General features: G+C 40.0%; 1 protein-coding gene across 1 annotated transcript in view; it reads left to right on the top strand.

The window, feature by feature from the left end:
- Positions 1-1,700: 1,700 nt before the first annotated feature.
- The window catches only part of LOC121167057 (ER membrane protein complex subunit 2), a 45,154-nt gene continuing 24,255 nt past the window's right edge, over positions 1,701-22,599 (top strand). The window contains exons 1-5 of the mRNA XM_040996430.1: positions 1,701-1,775; positions 15,782-15,895; positions 16,404-16,468; positions 17,296-17,381; positions 19,456-19,513. Coding sequence (XP_040852364.1) covers positions 1,736-1,775; positions 15,782-15,895; positions 16,404-16,468; positions 17,296-17,381; positions 19,456-19,513 — 363 coding nt within the window. The 5' untranslated portion in view covers positions 1,701-1,735. The remainder of the gene's footprint in view (positions 1,776-15,781; positions 15,896-16,403; positions 16,469-17,295; positions 17,382-19,455; positions 19,514-22,599) is intronic.

Below are 22,599 nucleotides of genomic sequence, written 5' to 3'. Positions count from 1 at the left end.
TTACGAATCTAGAGAGGAAGATTCTAGGAAAAATGAACAGGTGGTAAACGCCAAACGCACAGCAGAAAAGAACTTGGCGCGCTATAGGCAAGAACGGCAAGGGTCTGGTGGAGAAATTAAGTGACGAAGGTGGATGGCAGTTGGTTTGAGCAGGGCCTTTAAAGCACAGGGAAGCATCTGCAGCAGTTTTCATTGCTATGGGGAGCCAGGTGAGAGCTTTAAACAAAGGGACTTCTGTGATCTGATTTTTTGAGAGCAGCAGGACTGCTGAATTCAAAGCAGACATTACACAGTAAGAATGAAACAAAGGTTGTTAAAAAGCATCTCGGTCATCCACTGGAAGATGGTTGCGAGTCAGATTACTTAAGCAGCAGTTGGGATACAAAGAAGTACATGAATTTGGGGGGTAGTTTTTGGAAGTGCAACGATAGAATTCTTTGAAAGGCCGGGTTTAGGCTGTGGAGGGACAACAGAGGGAATCAAGAATACTTTTTCTATAACTTACTTGCTTCAACTAAGTGAATTTAGAATTAGTTTCATCAACTGTGACAGGGAAGAGTGAGAGCAGGGGAGGAATGGCAGAAATCTGGAGTTTGTTTGGAATGTGCCACCTGGAGTGGCACTGCAGCCAGCCATCTAAGCAATGTCAAGCAGGCAGCACTCGGTGTGGAGACAACTGATGAACTCGGTAATGACCAGCATATACACAGAATTTTATAGACACGGGTCAGTGCCTTCAAGGAAGTGCCATAAAGCTGCTTCCTCTGCAGTATATTTTTGTTCTTGCATATATTTATTTGAAAGGCAAAGGTCATCTCCCACAGCCAGGATTGGGCCAGGTTAAAGCCTGGAGCCTGGAAATCTAGCTGCATTTCCCACCTGGGTAGTGGACCCTGAGTATTTCTGCCATCGCCTGCTTTCTCCCGTGTTGTGGTACAGGTGGTACTGGGGTAGGGAGGGAAGCTGGTACTGTTGGAAGTCAGGCACTTGAACATGGGATGCAGGTATCCGGAGCAACTTCATATTCTCGTGGCATCAAACGGTACATTCATGTTGCCAGCCTCCTTTTTGTCAGCGTGTCATTTGGACGTCCGGGGGTGACTGATAAGCACTGACACGCTGGCAAGGCTCATGCAAAGTCAAACCCGGAGCTGGAGGCTGACCGGGTAGTTATCAAGCCAGGAGCGTTAACTGGGGCGGTCAAAGCCTGCCCCATGAACAAGGGATATATACCCCGGGGATAAAGGCCAAAGGTAGTCTCCCACCTCTCTGCTCTAAAAATACTTCAAAAAAAAAAAATCGTGGAGTTCACTCACGGAGGCAGATATTAAAAAGCAAACCGTGAGCGAATTCCTTTGAAAGACCAAAAACTGCTGTAGCGACAGGCTATGAAGGCAACCAAGTACTCACACTGGGTAGTACGGAAACGATACACACATCTAAAGGGAAAGGAAAAATCCAACATTTGTTAAAATAATAATAATAATAATAAAGGATAAGGTAAGCACTAAACACCTCAGCTTACACCTGGGAATCCTCACGCACCGGGTGAGTCGCGTCACGGCAAGCACGCTCCGCCCCCTCCGGCGGGCCGCGTGCACGTGCGCGCTGGACACCGCCCCCTCCAGCATCTGGACCAATAAAAAGGGGCTTCGTCATCCTTCACCGCCCGGTCTCCGGTCACGTGACGGCGTCTCCCCGCCCTCTCGCTCCGCCGCCTCTAGGTTTTGGGAAGATGGCGAAGATCTCAGAGCTTTACGATGTCACTTGGGAAGGTAACTTCGGGCGGGGCGGGTGTGGAAAGACCGAAAGTCCGACGACTTCCTCGGGAATACCCGCTGCCTTCCGGGGGCTGGACGCTTCGGTTCCTCGTCGGTACCGGCGCTCCCTTTGCGCGGGCCGAGCCGAGGTGGAGGTGCAGGCTGACTCCTTCCTTGGTCCGGACCCGAACTCAGTGGCGTTTGCCACCACGTTCGCTCAGCGGTGGACCGAGGGCGCCGCTTCCGCGCAGTCTCACCGCTCCAGGCGGCTTCCGTGTCTGAGGCGGGAGGGACCGGTGCCGGGGCTGTCGCGCGGAGGAGCGATAGGTGGTTGCTGAAGCCTCTTTGCAGTCAAGGAAATGCACGGACTTGTAAGGCCTTGCAACGACTGCCCAGTAAGGTTCACATCTCATGCAGAGAACCTGTGCAATACAGAAGGGCCGGGAACATTCTCCCATGTGCCGCTTTCCGTATTCTTCTCTTGAAATCCAGGCTTATAATTTCTCCCCTTTTCGTTTACTCTCTGGCCCACTCCCCTTTAAATTACATTTATGCATAGAACACAGCTTCCTTTTTACTCCCTGCCAATAATTCCTTTCCTGGAATAAAGCGAGCTGATTAACTCTGGGACATGAGTGACAGACTAAAGTGAGTCCTTTATGTTAAGAAGCAGACAAATCTTTGGGTGCAAGAACTTTATTCAGAAGCTTTACTGATAGGCATGCTTAAAGAGAATGAGTTTCATTAAGAAATAGAATTTGCGTAGTTGAAATGTATGTACCTGGCATAAATATGTCTGCATAAATATGTTACAGTACACTTCAGTAGCTAATTTGTGAATGCCCCACTAGGCTGTTTAAATGACGACTTGATAACTAATGGACTGAAATTTGTGTTTGGTTATACAGTTTAAATGGAGTGTTAGAAAGGTGTAAACAGGTGAAAGGCAAAATTTCTTTTTATTGAGCTTAATTCATAATTTATTAGTTTGGTGAACTGTAGCTCACCAAATCTTGGTGTTCTGATCTGTATTGGGGAAGTCTCTTAGAAGTACTAACTTCTTGGTGCTAGATCATGCATATATCAAGTTAAGTACCATACAGTCCTTGCCTTGAAGAGCTCATCATGCAATAAGAAGAACTGTATATGTTAAGTGTTTTTTTTTTTTAAAGAGATCTATTTACAAAGAGAAGGAGAGACAGCAAGAAAGATCTTCCATCCAGTGGTTTACTCCCCAAATGGTCACATAAGGCTGGAGCTGAGCCATTCTGAAGCCAGGAGCATCTTCTGGGTCTCCCAAACAGGTGCAGCGTCCCAAGGCTTGGGCCATCTGCGTTCCCAGGACACAGGCAGGGAGCTGAATTGGAGCAGTCAGGTCACGAACCAGCATTCATATGAGATGCCAGTGTTTGCAAGCTGAGGGTTAGCCAATTGAACCATTGCACCCATCCTGTGTCCATTAGCTTTTAATGCTTTTTAAAATATCTGCAGTATTTCATAATCCATGGTGCTGTTATGAAAATAGGTTGAATTAGCACTAGTAACATAAATAGAATCATGAGGGATGAGTAGGTATGTAACCACCATCAGGCAAGATGCTTTGACTAAGTCAGTGGGACATTACCTTACTCTGTCATTCATGATGCAGTTAGATTTGGAAGAGAAAATGACATCTACTTTGCCAGTCTGTTGAGGAGCAGAAGAGCCTGTGTTACAGCAGATGTAAGCTGTTGAGTACTATATGAAAGGGGGTGATGCTTTCCTTAATGTGGTTATGCTCCTGCTGTGTGTTGTGGCCTTCGTGTCTTCAGCCTCAGTTGTAGCTGTTTCCTTCGCTGTGTGAGCTAGCTCTGCTGGTCTCTGTGGAGTTACCTGCGTTGCAGGCTCTTCCCTGGCTTGGTGCTCCTCACGTGCTGTTGCTTTGATCAGTAGTAAGCTTTGCTCCTGCCACGCTCTTGCCCTCATTAAATTTTATCTCCGAAAATTTTCGAAGATCACATACTTCAAAGAGCTCTTCGTGTCTACTCCTCCAACCCCTCACCAGAATGTTTATTGCACATTTAGTTGAAAGGCAGTGCTGATCCACCCCCCAAATGGCCACAGTGACCAGGTTTGGGCCATGCTGAGGACAGGAAAAAGAAACTTCATCATGGTCTGAGGGGACAGGGACAGGAAACTGCATCCATCATTGATGGCAGGACCCAGGGACTTAGCCATCATCTGTAGCCCTTGCAGGTTCCAGTGCAGGAAAATGGATTATAAACAGAGGAGCCAGTACTTTTTAAAAAAGTGTACATGTGTGTATATTTATTTATTTGTATCGGAAAGACAGATTAGCAGAGAGAAGGAGGTACAGAGAGAAAGATCTTCTATCTGCTTGTTCACTCCCCTAATAGCTGTAGCAACCTGAGCTGAACTGGTCTGAAGCCAGGAGCCAGTAGCCCCAGGTGCATCTTCCAGGGAGGTGAAGGGTCCCACATTTTTGGACCATCCTGTACTGCTTTCCCAGGTCACAGGCGAAGAGCTCTATGGGAAGTGGAGCAGCTGGGACATGAACCGACACCCATGTGAGATCCAGGCACTTGCGAGGGACAGGGGTAAAATGGGGAATATTAGCCAATGGCACCATTGTGCAGGTCATAAGCAGAACTGTTTATAGGCACTCCCATATGGGGTGGCAGTATTGAAAGCAGTGACTAACTTGCTGTGCCATAATGACTGAATATGTTGTTAGGTTAATAGTGAAAATGAAGAAATTGTCAGAAATAGTTGTGAATCTTTTTCTGGGGTTGAATAGTTTATTGGATAAACTTAAGTAACTCATTTAACTAGCACCATGGTTTTCTTATTTGTAAATTGAATGTTTAGACCTTTTCAGAGTTAAAGTTCTATTTGAAGTTACACTGAGACAAAGCATATTGGAAATTTTTATTTCAAAGGCTAGTGATAACATGTCTGTAAGGCATAGCATGGCATTGGGAGGACTCTTCAGGATAGGGATTTCAGAGCTCTATCCTTAGGGATTCCATTGAACATTATCATGATTTTGTTAATCCAAGGGGTAACGTGATTCCTATGGTAAGAAAATTGATCACCGTTCTAAAAGATGTATGTTAGGCTATATTAAAAAGGGGGGATAGAATGTAGAGTATATATATTTAGCTGATTGAAGGTTTTGGATGTTATAGCAAATGTGTGATATAGGAGTTTGTAGGTAGAAAAGAGACTTGGAGTTGCAAGAAGAGTATAATCAGATTTCTTGAGAATGTGGCATTCAGGTAAGATGGACAGGAAACTCACCTAGGACTGAGTGTGACATGTGTGTTGGAGAGAATGGTTGTTCATGGTCACTGCTCCTTCCCCTCCTCAGTGCTTTAAGCAACCTCTGTTTGATTTCCATAGTCTTGTTCCACTTTGGTCTCTGGGGACTGATGTGGGTGCCTTATGCATCTGTACTACCTTTGCTATTGTGGGTCAGTCACTCTGAAAAACTCTTCCTTGGTTTCTTGCAGGTTCTCCATTTTCAGATTCTGCTGAATTCTCTATTTCATGATAGTTGTTTCCTTAGCCATTTCCTTTTTATCTCTTTTCTTCTCTCTTCTCTTTTTTTTCTTTCACTCATTTGTTCATTATAGATTTATTTATTTATTTGAAAGAGTTACAGAGGCTAGAACTCTTCCATCTGCTGGTTCACTCCCCAAATGGCCAGAGCTGGGCCAGTGTGAAGCCAAGGGCCAGGAGCTTTTTCCCCTGTCTCCCTTGTGGGTTCAGGGACCCCAACACTCCTCTGTTGCTATCCTCTGCTGCTTTTCCTAAACACATTAGCAGGGAGCTGGATTGGAAGTGGGATGCTGGCATCTCAAGTAGCAGGCTGAGAAGGCTGTTGCTAGGCCACAACACCTACTGCCAGGCCTTCTCTTAAGCTAGCATCAGTGGCTGTTAAGTTTGAGATGCGTAAACCCCTAATGAAATTAAATGTGTATATAAACTTGCATTTTCTGGGGAAAGTTGTCTTAAAGATCTCATCAGTTCTGACAAAAATAAAGTTTGAGTGGTTTCTGTGATCATTGTCATCCACACTGAGCTTTGACTGTATATTATTAACACATTAATTAAAGCTGTATGGGAATACTTTGCAACAGACACTGTTCCATTCTTGAGGAGACAATGCTGAATAAAAAAAAGGTGGTTCTGAACAGCAGATATGTGTTTCTGGTTATCTACAGGGCACTTCTACTAGATGTTCAACAATGAGCAAAACTTGAAATTGGGGTCATGATCTTTCTTCTGCTTAATGTCTCCAATTGCTGCATTCCCTAGACAAGCAGATGGCACTGTGTCTTGGAGTTGATTCTAACTGGCTGGTGTTTAAGGGAATGTGTACTGAACTAATTAACTCACCTGTCATATTTCAGTTTACACACAGAGCTCTCAGTCCTTCCTTGGATGAGAGGGTACATGCTCAGGATAAATGCTTGGTTGCTTAAAGAGTAAAAGCTTAGATTGTTGTTTTTGAAGTTCATTCTAGTGGTATCTGTAGTACTAATAATAAATAATGGAAATAGCTTAGAAGATATTTGGTATACATCATTTAATCCTTTTTTGACATGATTTTTATTCGTGTTTTGATGGCGGGGAAGTAAACTAGAGACGTGGTTTGCCCAGTGTAACACAACTGGTGAAAGAGGTGATGTTCTCACCATTGTCCTCTACTCAGTTACTGCTGGGCATGCTCATTTAACCAGGCTGTTGTACTGTTATTCTGGCACATGCCAAGTTAGAACTTAGATGTGCTCATTAAGACTGACTCCATTTTTCTGATGTGCTTAAAAACCGTCTTCCCACAGAAGCCCACTTTAACCACCGTTTCCAAAGACTCCTCTTTCTCAACAATCCCTTGACCTAATTAACCATTCTTTATTTTCCATAAGAATCATAATTTATCAGTTTATAATGGCTTATTATTGTCCTACCATATAATAATGGCAACAGTTTGAGTTCTAGGAGTTTATTTTGTCACTCTATCCCCAGGGCCCAGATCAGGCCTGGCGTATCTATATGAGATTAAGTAAACATTAGTTGAATATTTACTGCAAAGGCAGTGATTCCTTCATCGTACTGTACTGCCCAAAAGGTAATAGCAATCATTGATCTCTTAAGAATTTAAGTTTTGTAATGAGTGAATCTTTTTGGAAATACCTTGTAGTGGAGCCAGCACTGTAGCACAGTAGGCTAATCTCTGCCTGAGGCACTGACATCTGTGTAAGTGCCAGTTCAAGTCCTGGGTACTTCCACTTTTGATCCACTCCCTGTTAATGGCCTGGAAAAACAGTAAAGGATCCTTCAAATGCCTGGCTTCAGCCCATCCTAGTGCTGGCCAATGCAGCTATTTGAGTAATGAACCATCAGATGAAAGAGCGCTCTGTCCCTCCTTCTCTGTAACTGCCTTTCAGATAAAAATAAATCTGTGTTTAAATCAGGAACTATCTTGTAGTGATTTACTGATTGTCTTGGGATTGATTTTACTGATTGTTTTGTGATTGGGACTCTATCTTACCAATTCCAGCATGGCAGAATGAGAGTCTGGCTGTGGATTGTAGTTGTGGAAATAGAGTGGAAGGTATAAGCCAAAATATTTCAAAGGAGTGGTAGGACATAGACATTAAAGGGTTCCCCAACAACACCAAAATGAGAGTCTCAGCCTTAACACAGATAGAGTGAACAAAACATGGAAGGCTTATTTTTAGGAACAGATGACTTGGGTTTTCTGATGTGAATTTGAGTTTTCAGGTTTGATGTAATGGAGTAGCAAAGGCAAAAACATGTTTATAAGAGGTTATTTTTAATAATAATTTTGTAATGAGTGTGTTTAAGGCATTTCTGAAAATGTTAGTATATGACAAATAATTATATGTTGCAGTAACATTCAGAGTGTGTTAGGGTCAACCTTACAAGTTTAGTTCAAGGTGAAGTAAGTTAAATGCTGTTCATTTTACCAAAGTTATGTTTTCATACCTAACCAATGTTTATTGTTTTATATTCAGCTGTTAGGTTTTTATATCATAATATTTGTGACTGTTAAATTGTTGTTCTTAGAAGTTTTGGTTTAAAAAGGTCTGCCCTTTCTTACCATAGATTTTTTCCACAGTCAGAAATATGTTTTACAAATTAACTCATGCTCAAGTATACTCATAAATAAACATAAATGTCTGAGAGTGTGTATAAACTGAAACCAAAGCTTCTTTTAAAAGTATGCATAGTATGAGCAGTGAATTCTATCCATTCTATTTTTTTCCCTCTCCAAATGCTGAGGGAAATCCGCTAAATTGATTTCATACTCCACTAATGGATTGCAATACAACTTTGAAAAACATTTCTGCTGGAGTTCTTCATGCATTAAAATAAATTAAACCTTCCTTTTTTCAAATCAAATAACCTTTCAGAATGGCTGTTTTCAATATCCTGCAACCAATCTGACTAGACAAATTTGTGGGACTATGAATAATTTGAAATTTATCCCACAGGTACTGTGACCTTTTAGAAAAAGTGTTCTCTTTCATGAAAATTAATCTGTAAATGCTATTTCAGAAAATATAATAAAATGGAGAAAATATAGGATTGGAGAAAGCTTTTGGACTGAAGAAATCAGCAATTAGTTGGCATATTTTTCCATCTTTGGGAGACAGATTGTTTTACCGCAGTAATACTAAATCCTTACAGAAAAATACTAAACAGAAACAGCAGTTGTAACCACCTTATTAACCTTTAAGCTCTAGATGATCCCATAAGGCTTGAACAGTAATTAATAAAATGTGCAGGTAAGCAATGAGCAGTTAAGTATGTATTAAGGTAATTTTGGCTTGGGGGAACATGCCATTTTCATGGATTTAAGGAAAGTAAAAAGTTTCAGGCTACTTTTGAGGAAGGAGTGAGGAAGGGGCCTTTATTTCTTGCTAGAGACTGAAATAGTTATCAGAGGTTTTCCTTAACATGAAAATAATTAAAATGTTTGAATTACTTTACATGTTTGCGAAGTGCTCTATGCCAATTATTTGATCTTAAACTGAAGGGCCAGGCAAATGAGGAAAATGTGTGAAGTTGAGTGAAACTGTAGTAGTTCCTGTGAAGAACTGGTGAGTGTGTGCCCCACATGAAGGGAATCAAAATGAGCTTACAAACTGAAAGGCTAAAACTGTCCAAGGCAAATGAGGAGTCTAGATTTTGGTTTGTGCATTTCTTACTATAGACCTGTATGGCCAAACGTTTAAGGCCGCTGCTTTTGCACAGTGGGTTGAGTCGTGCTTTTGGTTCTTGCATCCCATATTGGAGTGGCATTTTGATCAGTGTCCTACTAATGCACCTGTAAGCTGGCAGAAGTTTGCCAGCACACGGGCTGCTGCTATACCCATGGGAGGCTGTGGATGGAACCTGACTTCTGGCTGCAGCCTCACTTAGTCTGCACTTTGCAGCAGTTTGGGGTGTGGACAGACAATCTCTTGTCTCTCCCTCTGCCACTCAAATTAAGTGAATCTTAAAAAAGAAGAAATAGAACTGTTTAGTGACAGGTTCAAGGTTACTGTGCTGGTTACTGACAGAGTTGGAATATCAGCCTAATTCCCCATGCTTTCTGTACCCTCTGCTACTCTATGCTCAGTTGTTAATTTTTTTTCTGTTAACAACCAGACCAGTAAACATTTGTTTGCCATCATTTTCTCAACTATTCTCTTCAATTGTAGAAATAAAAGTAACTGTAAACATTTTTTGTAGCAGGAGTGGGGAAGGTTTTTTTTTCTGCCAAGGACCATTTAGATATTTATAGCATTATTTGTGGGCCATACAAAAACATAAATTTAAAAATAAGCCTGCTGGACCCAACAAATGGCTCAGTGGCTAAATCCTTTTTTGCTCATACCGAGATCAATTTGGGCCCCAGTTCATATAGGTTTTAATTCCCATGCAGCTCCCTGCTTGTGGCCTGGAACAGCAGTAGAGGATGGCCAAAGCCTTGGGACCCTGCACTTGCGTGGGAGACCTGGGAGAAACTCTTGGCTTCAGATTGGTTCAGCACTGCCTATTGCAGCAACTTGAGAGGATGAACGGATGGAAGATCTTTCTATTTTGCCTTCTCTCTGTAAATCTGCCTTTCCAAGTAAAAGAAATCTTTTTTAAAAAAATAATAAGGCTGCTAAGGATTGGTATTAGGACACAAGCTAAGCTTCCATCTGCAATGCTGGTATCTGTGTCAGAGCAGCAGCCCGAGTCCTGCTTGTTTTGTTTCTGATCCGGCTTTCTGCTGCTGTACCAAGGAAACTAACAGATGATGGTCAAAGGATTTGGGTCTCAAGCTCCCACATTGGAGATGCAAAAGCAATTCCTGACTTTGGCTTTGGCCTAGTCCAGCCCTGCAGCCTTTTTAGGAATGAATCAGTAAATGCAAGATTTCTCTTTCTCTCACTGTCCCTCTCTGTCCTGTTCACATACATAAAATAATATTAAAGACAAACTAGCCTGCGATAAATTTATAGAATTTTGGGTTGCACATGTGATTGTCTTGGCAGACCAAAGCGAATAATTTGATGGGCCTTATATCCATGAATGGAACTGAATGTAAACCACTCTTTACCTAAAAGAATGAGTGTGGTTCTGGTTTGATAAACTTTTTTTTTTTGTAAGTAAAATGATGGGTGATTGCGAATTTTGACTCTGGGACTGTAGTGTTTTGAATGTTGCTTTAAATGCAGTATGAAGAGCAGAGGCAAGAATGGTAGGTATGAGAGTCGTCAGCTTTTTGTTACAGCAATAAAATGGTGTACTAAGATGGTGTACTTTTAAAAGATTTATTTTGACTCTTGGTTTGGAGATTTATGATCCTCAGTGGGGCAGCCTGCTTTGGTATCCTGTGATGGAATTCTGGTTCACAAAGCATACTGTCTGTGTCTTGTAAAGATCACAATGTGAGATTACAGAAAGTTACCAGGGTCAGCAATTTCAGAGATTAGATAGATAATATTCTCTACTTTAATTCTAGTTAGCCAACTACACTGTGAAGAGAATAGTATTTTTCTAGATATGTTTGATTTGAATACTATAGCCTTATTTTTTTCTAATTTGTGTTTGCTAAGTGAAAAAAAAATTTTTTTCAACATTGATATTGTGTTAATCATTAAGTGAATGACAAGGTCATAACATTCTTTTTCTATTTATTTTGGTAGTTTAAACTTTATGTAAACTGTAACATTTGATGGTTTAATTGATTTGATAATTTTTTTTTTTTTAGATTTTCTCTTTATTCTTCCTGTATCTGGGGGAAGGGGGGAGAAAAGGGGAAAAGCCACATCCAGCCTCCCAACCACCTCAGTACCTGGGGATGGGAAAGGGCCATCTAATGTCATCATCGCAGAGTCCCCAATGTGGGGCTTGCCCTGAGTGTTCTTCTCAAGTGATTTTGATAGTTCTGAAATGCTGTTGATCTTGCCGATCTGAGCAGGAGGAATCCTTCCAAAGTCCGTTGGCTGACATGGTCAACCTTAGAGTCTCCTTTCACCTAGATATTTGCTGTCAACACTTGGCTGTTGGCTGGGGTAGTTGAGCAGTTTGTTCTGCCCTCCTTCCTCTGCTGTGGTACCAGATGTTCTCTGCAGGCTCCAACAGATTGCTGTATCCTCTTATGTGCATCTGGGTATGCCATCCACTACTCCATCTAAGCTACTGAGGAGGCCCAGCTCTGACACATGCACTCCATAGTCAGACCACAGATCCTGCTTTTCTCTCCATGGTTGGAGTTCTGAGTTCAACTGTTGAGTTGGGCGGATCTTCAAAGAAACCTTGTCTGAAATGATCCCATACCTGACTCTTGTGTGTTTGCCAATACAGGGTCCAGCACATTCTGTCAACCACATCAACCTACACACATACAGGTAGTTGCAATTTCTGGGTCTTTTCTATTTTCAACCCCATCTCTTATGTAAACCAGTGGGTGCTGCAGCCCCGTGCAACCATGCCCACCACACCTGTGGCCCTCATGTACACCAGCAGGAGCTGCAGCCTAGTCCGAATGACCCCCAATAAGCTCCACTAGGCTCATCCCCAGCCCTGGTTCCTGTGCTTGCCAGTATGTGCAGCAGACTGGTCCAGTCTGTCCCACATCCCATTCAACTCTTCTATATGCCAGTGGGTGTTGAAACCTAACTCAACCCAACTGACCCCACTATCCAGCCCACACTCATAGCAATGGGTGCCACAGCTTGCCAGGCCTGCTCCCAGCTCTGGTTCTCATGCTCACCAGTGGGAGTTGCAGCCCATCAGAGAGGTGCCCACTGTTTTCCTACTAGGCTCATTCCCAGTCCTGAATCTTGCACTCTCCAGGTAGTGCTGCAGTAAACACTAACCAGCCTGTTATTACTCTGGCCTCTGCATGCACCAGTGAGTACAGTCAGTTAACCCAGCCTGGTTCTCCATTAACCCGGTACACATTCAGGCCAACAGGTGTTGTAGCCCTGCCTGACCTGTTTTGTTCCCAGTCCTAGCTCTTGCGCTCACCAGTAGGAGCAGTGACTCAGCAGAGAAGCCCTTTCAGGTCCCGCCCCCCCCCCCCCCCCCCCCCATCCCCCTTACCCTCTGGTCTCATGTGTGCTGGTGGGTGCTGCAACTCAGTCTGGCCTGCCTCACCTCAGCATTTACCAGTGGATGCTGCAGCCTGACTCAGCCCAGTCTGCCCCCCAGTTCCAGCTCTTGCTGGTGGGTCCTGCATCCTAGCCCTGCCTGTCCCCAGTCCTGGCCTTGATGTGAGCTGGCTGGTGTTGCTACCCAACCTGGCCTGCCCTGCACCCCTTCATGGTGGTTCTCAGATCTACCAAAGGGTATTATGCACCTTCCTGGCTTGTCCCCAGAGCTGTCCAACACATATGCTGGCAGGTGTTGTAACCTGACCTAGTCCGGGCTGTGCCCAGCCTTGGTTGGTGCTCACCTGCAGGGACTGCGTCCTGACAGAGGAGTTTGAGAATTTGTATTCAGTTATGTTTTTAAGGTGTCATATCTGAAAACCACTTGTTTTTACTCATGTTTTTGTAGTGATTACTTGATTTCTTGGATCTTCATCAACAATCATTTTTTGACTATTCACAGGAAACATGTGTTTAGGTTGGTTTTGGTAGATTTTGGATTATTTCCCAAATATAAGCTCTTTATTATTAAACTTTTATTCCCAAGTTTAAAGGAAAATGCATTGCTGCTCCACCTAGATATTTTTGGAGCCTCTCAGTGTTTTCATTGGTAAAGTAAATGTTTTCTTTCATCTGTAGTGTTAAAAATTTGTTCCCTCCATATTTTTTTTCCTCTTGTTTTGGGAGCGAGGAAGAGCGTTAAGCATCTTTACTATCAAATTAAATGGAAAGGAAAAAAAAATTTATGCTTCGTTATAATGTGAACATCTCAGAAAGTATTGCCCAGCCCAAGAAACAAATCCTTGTTATTCTTCCAGAAGTACCTTTCAGGTGGGCACCTCATTCCAGTTGTGGTGCTCTCACTTCCCCCATCAGCCTCACCCTGACTTTTATAGCAATTACCTGCTTACATTTTAAAACTGTTCTCAAATGATTACTCATGTCTGGCCTTGTATATGAAAGTAACTATTTGAGAAGTTCATGTGTGTTTTAGTGGGAAATGGCATTTCAGCACCTCAGTTTGGGTGCTACACTCTCAAGTTTGTCATGGCTGGGAATTATCATACGTATCTAAAGTCAGTGCTCCGGCCCTGCACTGCAGTGTAGCAGCCGAAGTCCTCACCTTGCACACATCGGGATCCCATATGGACACCAGTTCATGTCCTGGTGGTTCTGCTTCCCATCCAGCTGCCTGCTCGTGGCCTGGGAAAGCAGTCGAGGATGGCCCAAAGCCTTGGGACCCTGCACCCGTGTGGGAGGCCTGGAAGAGGCTCCTGGCTCCTGGCTTTAGATTGGCGCAGCTCTGGCCATTGTGGCTGCTTGGGGAATAAATCAGTGGATGGGAGATCTTTCTCTCTTGTCTCTCCTCTTCTCTGTATATCTGACTTTCCAGTAAATAAATAAATAAATCTTAAAATAATAATGATAAATTTAAATAAATAAGGTCGGTGCTGGAGAAGTTTGTACTGATACTTCAACACTGGATTATTTGCTTGACTTTTTTTTTTACATTGCAACTTCAAAAATTTTTTTTTAAAGATTTATTTTTTATTTTCTTTATTGGAAAGGCGGATATACAGAGAGGAGAGACAGAGAGGAAGATCTTCCTTCCGATGATTCACTCCCCAGGCGGCCGCAACGGCTGGAGCTGAGCCAGTCCAAAGCCAGGAGCCTCTTCCGGGTCTCCCACATAGGTGCAGGGTCCCAAAGCTTTGGGCCGTCTTCAACTGCTTTCCCAGGCTACAGGCAGGGAGCTGGAAGGGAAGTGGAGCTGCCGGGATTAGAACCGGCGCCCATATGGGATCCTGGGCGTGCAAGGCAAGGACCTTAACCACTTGCGCCACCGCGCCAGGCCCAATAAGTAAATCCGGTGGCACAAGTGGTTAAAGGTCCTTGCCTTGCAATCCCATATGGGCTAATCCCGGCAGCCCAGCTAGCTGTGGCCTGAAGGCAGTCGAGGACAAAAGCTTAACCTGAAGGCTCCTGGCTTCGGATTGGCATAGTATCGTTGTGCTCACTTGAGTGAATCATCGGAGTCTCTCCTCTCTGTATATCTTTCCAATGAATTTCTCTAAGCCTCCAAAGTCTTTGTTCTTTTTTTTTTTTTTTCCTGAATTGGCTTCCTTTAATTTTTTATTCCTTCCCAGATTATCTTCTGTTTTTATTTTCTATACCAGAATTACTGTTTTAGTGTGCAGATCAAATCATTTTGCTTTTCTTTTACTCAGTGTTTCTCGGTTGTTCTCTCCCATCTTTAAAAACAAGCTTTAAATTATTTTGTAAGAAATGAAAGACTTGTTAGAAACTCATTTGTCTTTTACATTCATTTTCTGATTTCTGATTTCTCCTTAATTCCAAATTACCAAAAGTTGTTTTGATATTACATCCTGGTTTGCTTTTTCAGCCTTCATGGCAGGGTTACTTTCTGTTTGAAGTTAAAGGCAACCTGATTTGTTGGTTCATTAGGAAATTAATTATAGATTTACCATAGGTTAATTTCTGATGATTTTACAAATTGTACAGCCACTTTTGTAAATGAAATTCAGTTGGAGTCTATTTTTACCTAATTATAAATTTCGTTTTATTCTATTTTTGTGGCCTTCTACCTAAGTTTAATGACCATAAAAGGTGACAATCTTATGTGTTTCTTATACTTATTCCTCAGGTTACCAAACATTGTTCATTTTAATTGGCTTTTCAACAATTTTTTCATTCAGCTGTGCAGAGCATCTGTGTGTATAGATGGAAGGTGATACTTAAATGAGTATGTCAGGTTTTCAATCTAAAGAGTAAGAAAGCATATATGTTGGACAGTTACACAGTCTACATTAACTGTGTGTCTTAAGTTCAGGCTGCTCTGACAAATGTTATCACTGACTAGATATTGTAATAAACGTTGGCTAGGAACTCTTGGATTACCTGCTAGCCGATTGAGTCTCTAACAGAACCTGCCTCTGTCACGTGACAGAGAACAGAGAGAAAATGGCAGCACTTCTGTGCCTGTTTTTAGTGACATTCATTAAGGTTTGATCTTCATAGCTTCTCTTCCTCCAGATGCCATCACATTGAATATTAGAATTTCAGCATAACAATTTGTGGGGAGATTAGCATTCAGTGCAATACAGTACAAGAGCTGGGCTGGATTAGATACTTTTATTCAAGTCATATTTCTGCCATTAGTGTTTTCTTGATTCCACTTATGCTGCTGTAGAATACCACAATCTAGGAAGTTTGTCATGAACTGAAATTTATTGGGGTCAGGTTTCTTTAGGGTGAGAATCCTACATTGGTTTCTTCTCGTCAGGTTTTGGACATCTGCCAGATTATGAGTGTGAGTATGTGTGTAAATTTTTTTTTCAGAAATGCGAGACAAAATGAGAAAATGGAGAGAAGAAAACTCACGAAATAGTGAACAAATTGTGGAAGTTGGAGAAGAATTGATTAATGAATATGCGTCTAAACTTGGAGATGACAGTAAGTTCTTTATTTCATTTAGGCTGATTGCATGCCTTATTAATGATTTATGATTGCATTTGTTTTAAAGCTATCTTTTGAGCTTTTTTGTACTTTTCACATCTGTGAATTTTTCTATGAAATTTCTGTATTTTGAAAAGATTAAAAATTGTGGGTAGTAGTAAAGTTGCTAAATGGCATTTTTTGTCAAGTTCATAAGGCTGTCAACCATTCAGCCACTCTGTTTCGTAAAGACATTCTGATCTGGTCGAAATGTATTTCATAAAGCATCTTTTACAACAGTAAAGATAAGAAATAATCAAAATTTTTACTTTAAAGGATGTTTGACTATTTTATTTCACTGACAGCCTGTGGGGATACTTTCTTTAATTGTGGAAATTACGTGATAAAATAATTTTATTTTTAAGTAATATTCTTAAAATATCAGAAGCTAGATGAATTCATTAATGTAATTTGTTCAGTGAATGTTAAATTAAATTCAGCTTGTTCCCCCCCTTTATGTGTCTAGTTTGGATCATATATGAACAGGTGATGATTGCGGCCTTAGACCATGGTCGGGATGAGTTGGCCTTGGTAGGTATTTAAATTTTATCCCATATTTAATTAGATTCATGAGTTATATATAAGAAGTTAAGTCTTAGGATGTGGTTTGGATTAAATGTTGTTTGTAACTGGCTTTGAATGCTTTTCTTAAGAGTAATTGTAACTGAATAGATAATTTGGAGTATAATATCTTAAGTCATACTTTCTTTCTAAAGTTTATTTCTTTGAAAGTCCCAGATTGATTTTATATTCACTGTTTCTTTTCCATAATGACCACAGTGACTTGAGTAGGGCCAGGCCAAAGCTAGAAGCTTCTTCTAGGTCTCCGCTGTGGGAAACACTGGCTCAAACACTTGGGCCTTCTTCCACATTTTCCCCTGGCCAGTGATAGGAAATTGGATCAGAAGTGAAGCAGCTGAGACAGGAATTACTATCCGTATGGTCCATATGGTCAGTTTTGGAGCAGCTGTAACTCAAACTGGCGCTCATGGGATATGTGTCTCACAGGCAGATAATTAGCTTGCTACACCACCACAATGGCTTCCAGAAAGTTTTAAGACAGAGTAATATGACAGCTTTTGAAGAGTTGTTAATGGATGTCCCAGTCTGCTGATTTTCTCAGTTAAGTGCATGATTGATTTTTGAAAAAGAATTATCATCACTGTAATTTCCTATTTTCCTTTTACTCCATTATTCATCAGCGATTACTTTGGGTTCATGATATTTGGTGGCACTAGTGAAGTTATTCAAGAAGATACACTGAAGACTGTATGTTATTTCATATTTATTTAGTATGTTATTTAGTATATATAAAATGTAATTACTCTGCGTGCTTTAAAAAACATTTGTTTTTTCAGTTTTGTCTTCAGGAGTTAAGAAGACAGTTCCCTGGCAGTCACAGAGTCAAGCGATTAACAGGCATGAGATTTGAAGCCATGGAAAGGTAATCAGATCTTTGGAACTCTGTGACCTACTTAAGTCATTATGGCACGTCATTAATTGACTGTACAAGGTCCTTTGCTCTTGAGCTCTCCAATTTGTTAGTTAAACTCATGGCCAAACTTGCCAGCTATTCTTAGAAAGCAGAACTTAATGTAAGAGTATAATACATTTGCTGTCTCTAACCTAATGAAATAGGATTGTGCTTTGAACTAAACTCAACTTCAAATCATGGTTCTAGCATCAACTAAGCCACAGATGGACAATTTACTTATTTTTGTTCTCTGTTTGTTACTCTTCATAAAAATATTTCCATCTTCTCAGTGTTTGTTCCCACTCATTTATGTGTAAATATACTTCAAAATGAAGCAAGTGGGAGGCGTCTTGATCCTTAGCACTAGGGAATTAGTCTTAACCTAGCAAAAGAAAAGAGGAAAGCTAATCTGTTCTCATTCAAGCATGTGTAGAGACCTGCATGGCCCATCTCATTGTTCCATTGTTAAACTCTGAAGTCTTTTTTTACATGTACAGGGAGCAGATTCAGGAGAGTATTGTAGTTGGAACGTAAGATGTGATCGGTTCTAAACATTTTATACATTTGTAGGAAATAGATTTAGGAGTTATTATAGTTGGAGTGTAAGTTGTGATGGAGTTCTTTATGGGTGAACCTGAGATACAGTACTGGTTGTGTTAAGATTTTTATGTGCTGTACTAAAGAGTTTGATTCGAAGGTCCAAGGAAAATAGAAATTTAAGGGTAATGAGTGAATTTATCTCTAAGATGACTAATAATGAGTGTGGAATGAATTGTCTCCAAAAAAAATAAAAAAACACCTTGAGAGCTATTGTACTAGTCTATACAAGAGATTAAGGTGTCTTAACTCTCTTTTTTTATGCCGCTGATTCAATCTCTGCCTCAGTTATAAGTTTATTTAGATTTTCTGTTGCCTCATGACTTAGTTTTGGTAGATGATATGAGTCCAGGAATCTATCCATTTCTTGGAAGTCTTCTGATTTGTTGGCGTATAGTTGCTTGTAGTAATTTTTGATTATTCTCTGTATGGCTGAGGTATCTGTTGTTATGTTCCCTTTTTCATCTTTGATACTATTAATTCTTATGTTCTGCTGTGCTTTTTTTTTTTGTTAGTTGAATTAGTGAGCTGTCCTGTCCTGTTTATTTTCTTGAACTTAACTCTTTTTTTGAAAGCTTGTTTACCTGAAAGTCAGAGTGACAGAGACAGAGGACAGCTCTGCTGTTCACTTGTTTATTCTCCAAATACTGGAAGCAGCTAGGGCTGGGCCAAGCAGGAGCCAGGAGCCAGGAGCCAGGAGCCTGGAACTCATTCTTGTTCTCCTATATTGGTAGCAGGGTCCAAAGACCTTGGGCCATCTGCTGCTGCTTTCCCAGATACATTGGCAGGGAACTTGATTAGAAGCAGAGTGGCCCAGACTTGAATCAGCCACAGCACTGTGGGATGCTGGTGTCGTAAGCACCTGTTGTCATACGACCTGCCCCTTGGATAAAGGTCTCTTATGGTATTACAAAAAAAAATTAAGACAAATGTGAGAAATTAAGACATGCAAAAAATGTTCATTCTCTCTCTCTCTAAAAATCTGACTTTCTGTGACAATAAATACATCTTAACAAAAATTTAAAAATAATAATAAATAAGGAGGAGGATGAAAGGGGCATGCTGAGAAGAGGGAGAGTAGGATGGGAAATATGTTCCTAAATCTGTGTTATAAAATAGGTGATGTTCGTTCGCTGCAAAAATAAATTTAAAACAGTAATTCTGTCCTGCTAAAAAGCTCTGTGTGATTTTATAGTCAGTGCCAGGCACCTAACGGTCTGATTTCTGTTTTTGGGTTTTGTATGTTTGGTAACTGCTCAGTAATGGTTCATTGCATAAATATATGTAAGTATATTTTACTGCAGTCTTTTTTAAAGGATATTTGACTTGTTTCTGCTTTCGAGCTGTTTTAAGTAAAGCTGCTGTAATTTTCTTTAACCAACCCTTTAGTTGAATCTACTTATCTTATTTTGCATTCATATTCTTAATGTTTCCTTTTTTTAAATAGATATGATGATGCTATACAGCTGTATGATCGAATTTTACAAGAAGACCCGACTAACACTGTAAGTTTGCGGATTGTATTTAAGATTATCAAAAGCTAAATTTAAAAGGAAAAACTAATTCATTCAAGAAATAATGGAAAGATACATTTGGAATGAGACTTTATTGTTTTATTTTAAGTAGTTCATGGTGAACCACATTTTGTGTTAAATAAATTTGAAACTTTCCGGTAAAATTTAACTTCTAGAAGCAGAAGCTCTCTTATTAGAAAAAAACTGGGTAGAAATTTGATAAGGTTGACTATGTATTTGTATAAAACCCTTAAAAATTTGTGATTTTGTATTATGTCAAAGCTTATGAAAATTTTCATCAAGTTTATATGTTTATGTTTTACTTGCCTTCATGAAAAATTAAGGAAATAATCTTAGTAATTAATATGTGAAATAGTGAAGGTATTCTGGCTTTGCATTTTCCACCTCATGAATAAGAAGATACTCACCTGTGTAGCTGTGAGCTCCATGTTTTCCTTGAGGTAGCCACTTGTACCCTGATTTTGAGTAAGAATGTTCTAAGTATGTCCATATAAACTCTTGTATTTTGAAAAAAAAAAATCCCATAGTGCGATCTTTTTTTTTTTAACTTGAGAACATATCAGTTTAAAATTAGTATAAAAGCTTTCCTCAGGCTTCCATTTTGTACAATGAAAATTTAGAGAAAATTTACATGTTTTAATAATTTTAATGGAGAATACCATTATTGCCATGCACACATGTGTCTGAAATAAAACAGAAATTTTTGAATTTTTAAGTAAAAGATTGAGGCTTTTGTTGTAGTTGGAAACATTGTGTATTAACACATAGTAATGACTCATGAAAAGTTTCCCTCATTTTACACCTGTTTTTCTGTTGATATGACTTGAATTTTAATTTGCTAAAGTGCTTAATACTTGAAACAATGGTAAGTTATTTTAAGTAATTATGTTAGCATGGGGATTTTTTTTAAATGTGTAATTTGTAAAGCCTGTTAATTCAGTTATTGGTCATAAATCTCTGTGATTTCCCTGTTGGTACTCTAGTGATTTTCGTGTGTTTCTTATAGTAGACATCCTACATAAATAATGAATTTCTATTTTTATTACTTATTATTATCTCATTTTAAGAGAGTTTTCTCTGCAAGTTTTTAGGTTCTTATTTTCAAAGAATTCTTGCAATACAGAAAATCCAAGGGAAAGTTTTGGCAGGTGAAAGTCTACCTGTTATAAAAAATTCTTCTGTTTGTCTGACTTTACTAGAAATAAAATTTAAAAGTTGTTGCAAAATTATGTAGTCGTAAGTACCAAAGATATTAGTGAAAAAGAATTCTCATGAAATGCACCACTTTCTTTTCATCAAAGTGCTCCCATGCACTCTTTCAAACGTTAAGAGTGTAAGGTTTCCAAAATACTCATTTGCTGCTTAACCATGTATTGGCAAAAAGGTCAGGATTATAAATAGCTTTTGTTTTGTTGAGCTATTACTAAAAATTAAATGCTAATAATTTAGTTTTTGTTTTGCTTTTTGCTTCTGTCTCACAGTAAGTAGGGTATGTGCTTAGTAAGTTCATTCCACTTCAGGGTGTATAATAACACATAGTTAAATATTGTTCTCTAACTTCCTCATTTGTGACTGTTGTAACTTTAGAGACCAGAGAATGGGATTCATGTGGTCATAATACTCCTTAAGTACAGTAGTTCTCATTACTGTGGATGCAATTTCAGAACTGAGACTGAATTCGGAATACCTCCATATTGTTAGTTCACAGTACTAGTCAGGGCAAAAATTGAATTATTTGAGTTGGTGAAGCAGAAAATCTACTCTTTAGGAGGGCAGAGTACAGATATCATTAAGAGTTGATATGATTTAAAAATTTTGATCTAAAAATGTAGCATGATCATTTTAAAGAGTTTACATGATCTAAATACATTTTCTATTCTTTAGAATAACACTTTAGCTTTCTACAAAGCAAAGGTTGTGATATGAGGAAAGAGGTGGAAAAAAAGGTAATAAATTGAAAATTATGATGGTAAAAAGTAACATTTATAAACCATCACTGAACCAAAGCATTTTATATGTGTCATCTTGTTATGCATCACCACATTTTTTTCTAGATACTATCTTTATGGGCAAACAGAATCATGAAGAATCTGAGGGATTTACCCAAAATTATGTCACTATTAAGTAGGCAGCTCTGAATAGGAGGCTTAGTGTATTTCATAGCTTAGGGCTGTTAATCATGAATAAAGATACAGTTGTAACGAATGGAATTCAGACTAGGTAGTGTGAAATACATGACAATTAGTTGTTGCACTTCCAGAAATTTCATCATTTTACTAATCTTTCCATTGTCAGTTTCTCATTTTTACTTATTTCTTTAAATCTTCTAAATATATTTTCTATTTACGAAATACTGTACAGGGGGAGCTTTGATAAACAAATTGGGCTTTATTACAGGCTTTTTGTGTGTGTGTGTTTTGGGTGAAGTTCAACAGCCAAAAGAAACCTTTTTGGATCTTATGATGATTATTTGGTTACAAGTTCAAAGTTAAAGTTTAACGTAACTTTTGGAAGATAGGGTGCTTCTGATTATTCACAGTCTGTTCTGTATGTAAATAAGAAATTGATAACTGAATAGGAAATGTCCAGAAAGCAAAAGACCGGCAGGAAGGGAAACGGTTTTCAAGTCCTAGAATTTGCTGTGTTGCCTAAACTGATTCTGTGTGTGTTGAAGAGATGTAATTATCACTCTCTGCTGCTCAGATCCTTCCCAGCCGTACAGCTCATGCCTATAAGTACATTTCAAAAAGTTAATGGAAAAAGAATTGCAATAAATATGTTTTAGTGCAGAAAATTTTGAAGCTCAACTATAGCTTTCTTCTTTAAAGATTTATTTTGGGCCCAGCACGGAAGCATAGCAGCTGAAGTCCTCGCCTTCCAAACGCCAGATCCCATATGGGTGCCGGTTCTAATCCCAGCAGGCCAACTTCCCATCCAGCTCCCTGCCTGTGGCCTAGGAAAGCAGTAGAGGACGGCCCAAAGCCTTGGGACCCTGCATCCACGTGGGAGACCCAGAAGAGGCTCTGGTCTCCTGGCTTCAGATCAGCTCAGCTGTG

Source organism: Ochotona curzoniae, unplaced genomic scaffold, assembly GCF_017591425.1.
Source record: "Ochotona curzoniae isolate NIBS_2020 unplaced genomic scaffold, NIBS_Ocur_1.0 patch3, whole genome shotgun sequence".
NCBI classification, from domain to species: domain Eukaryota; kingdom Metazoa; phylum Chordata; class Mammalia; order Lagomorpha; family Ochotonidae; genus Ochotona; species Ochotona curzoniae.
Note: the sequence above shows the minus strand (reverse complement) of the source record. Positions and strands in the feature narration are given on the sequence as shown.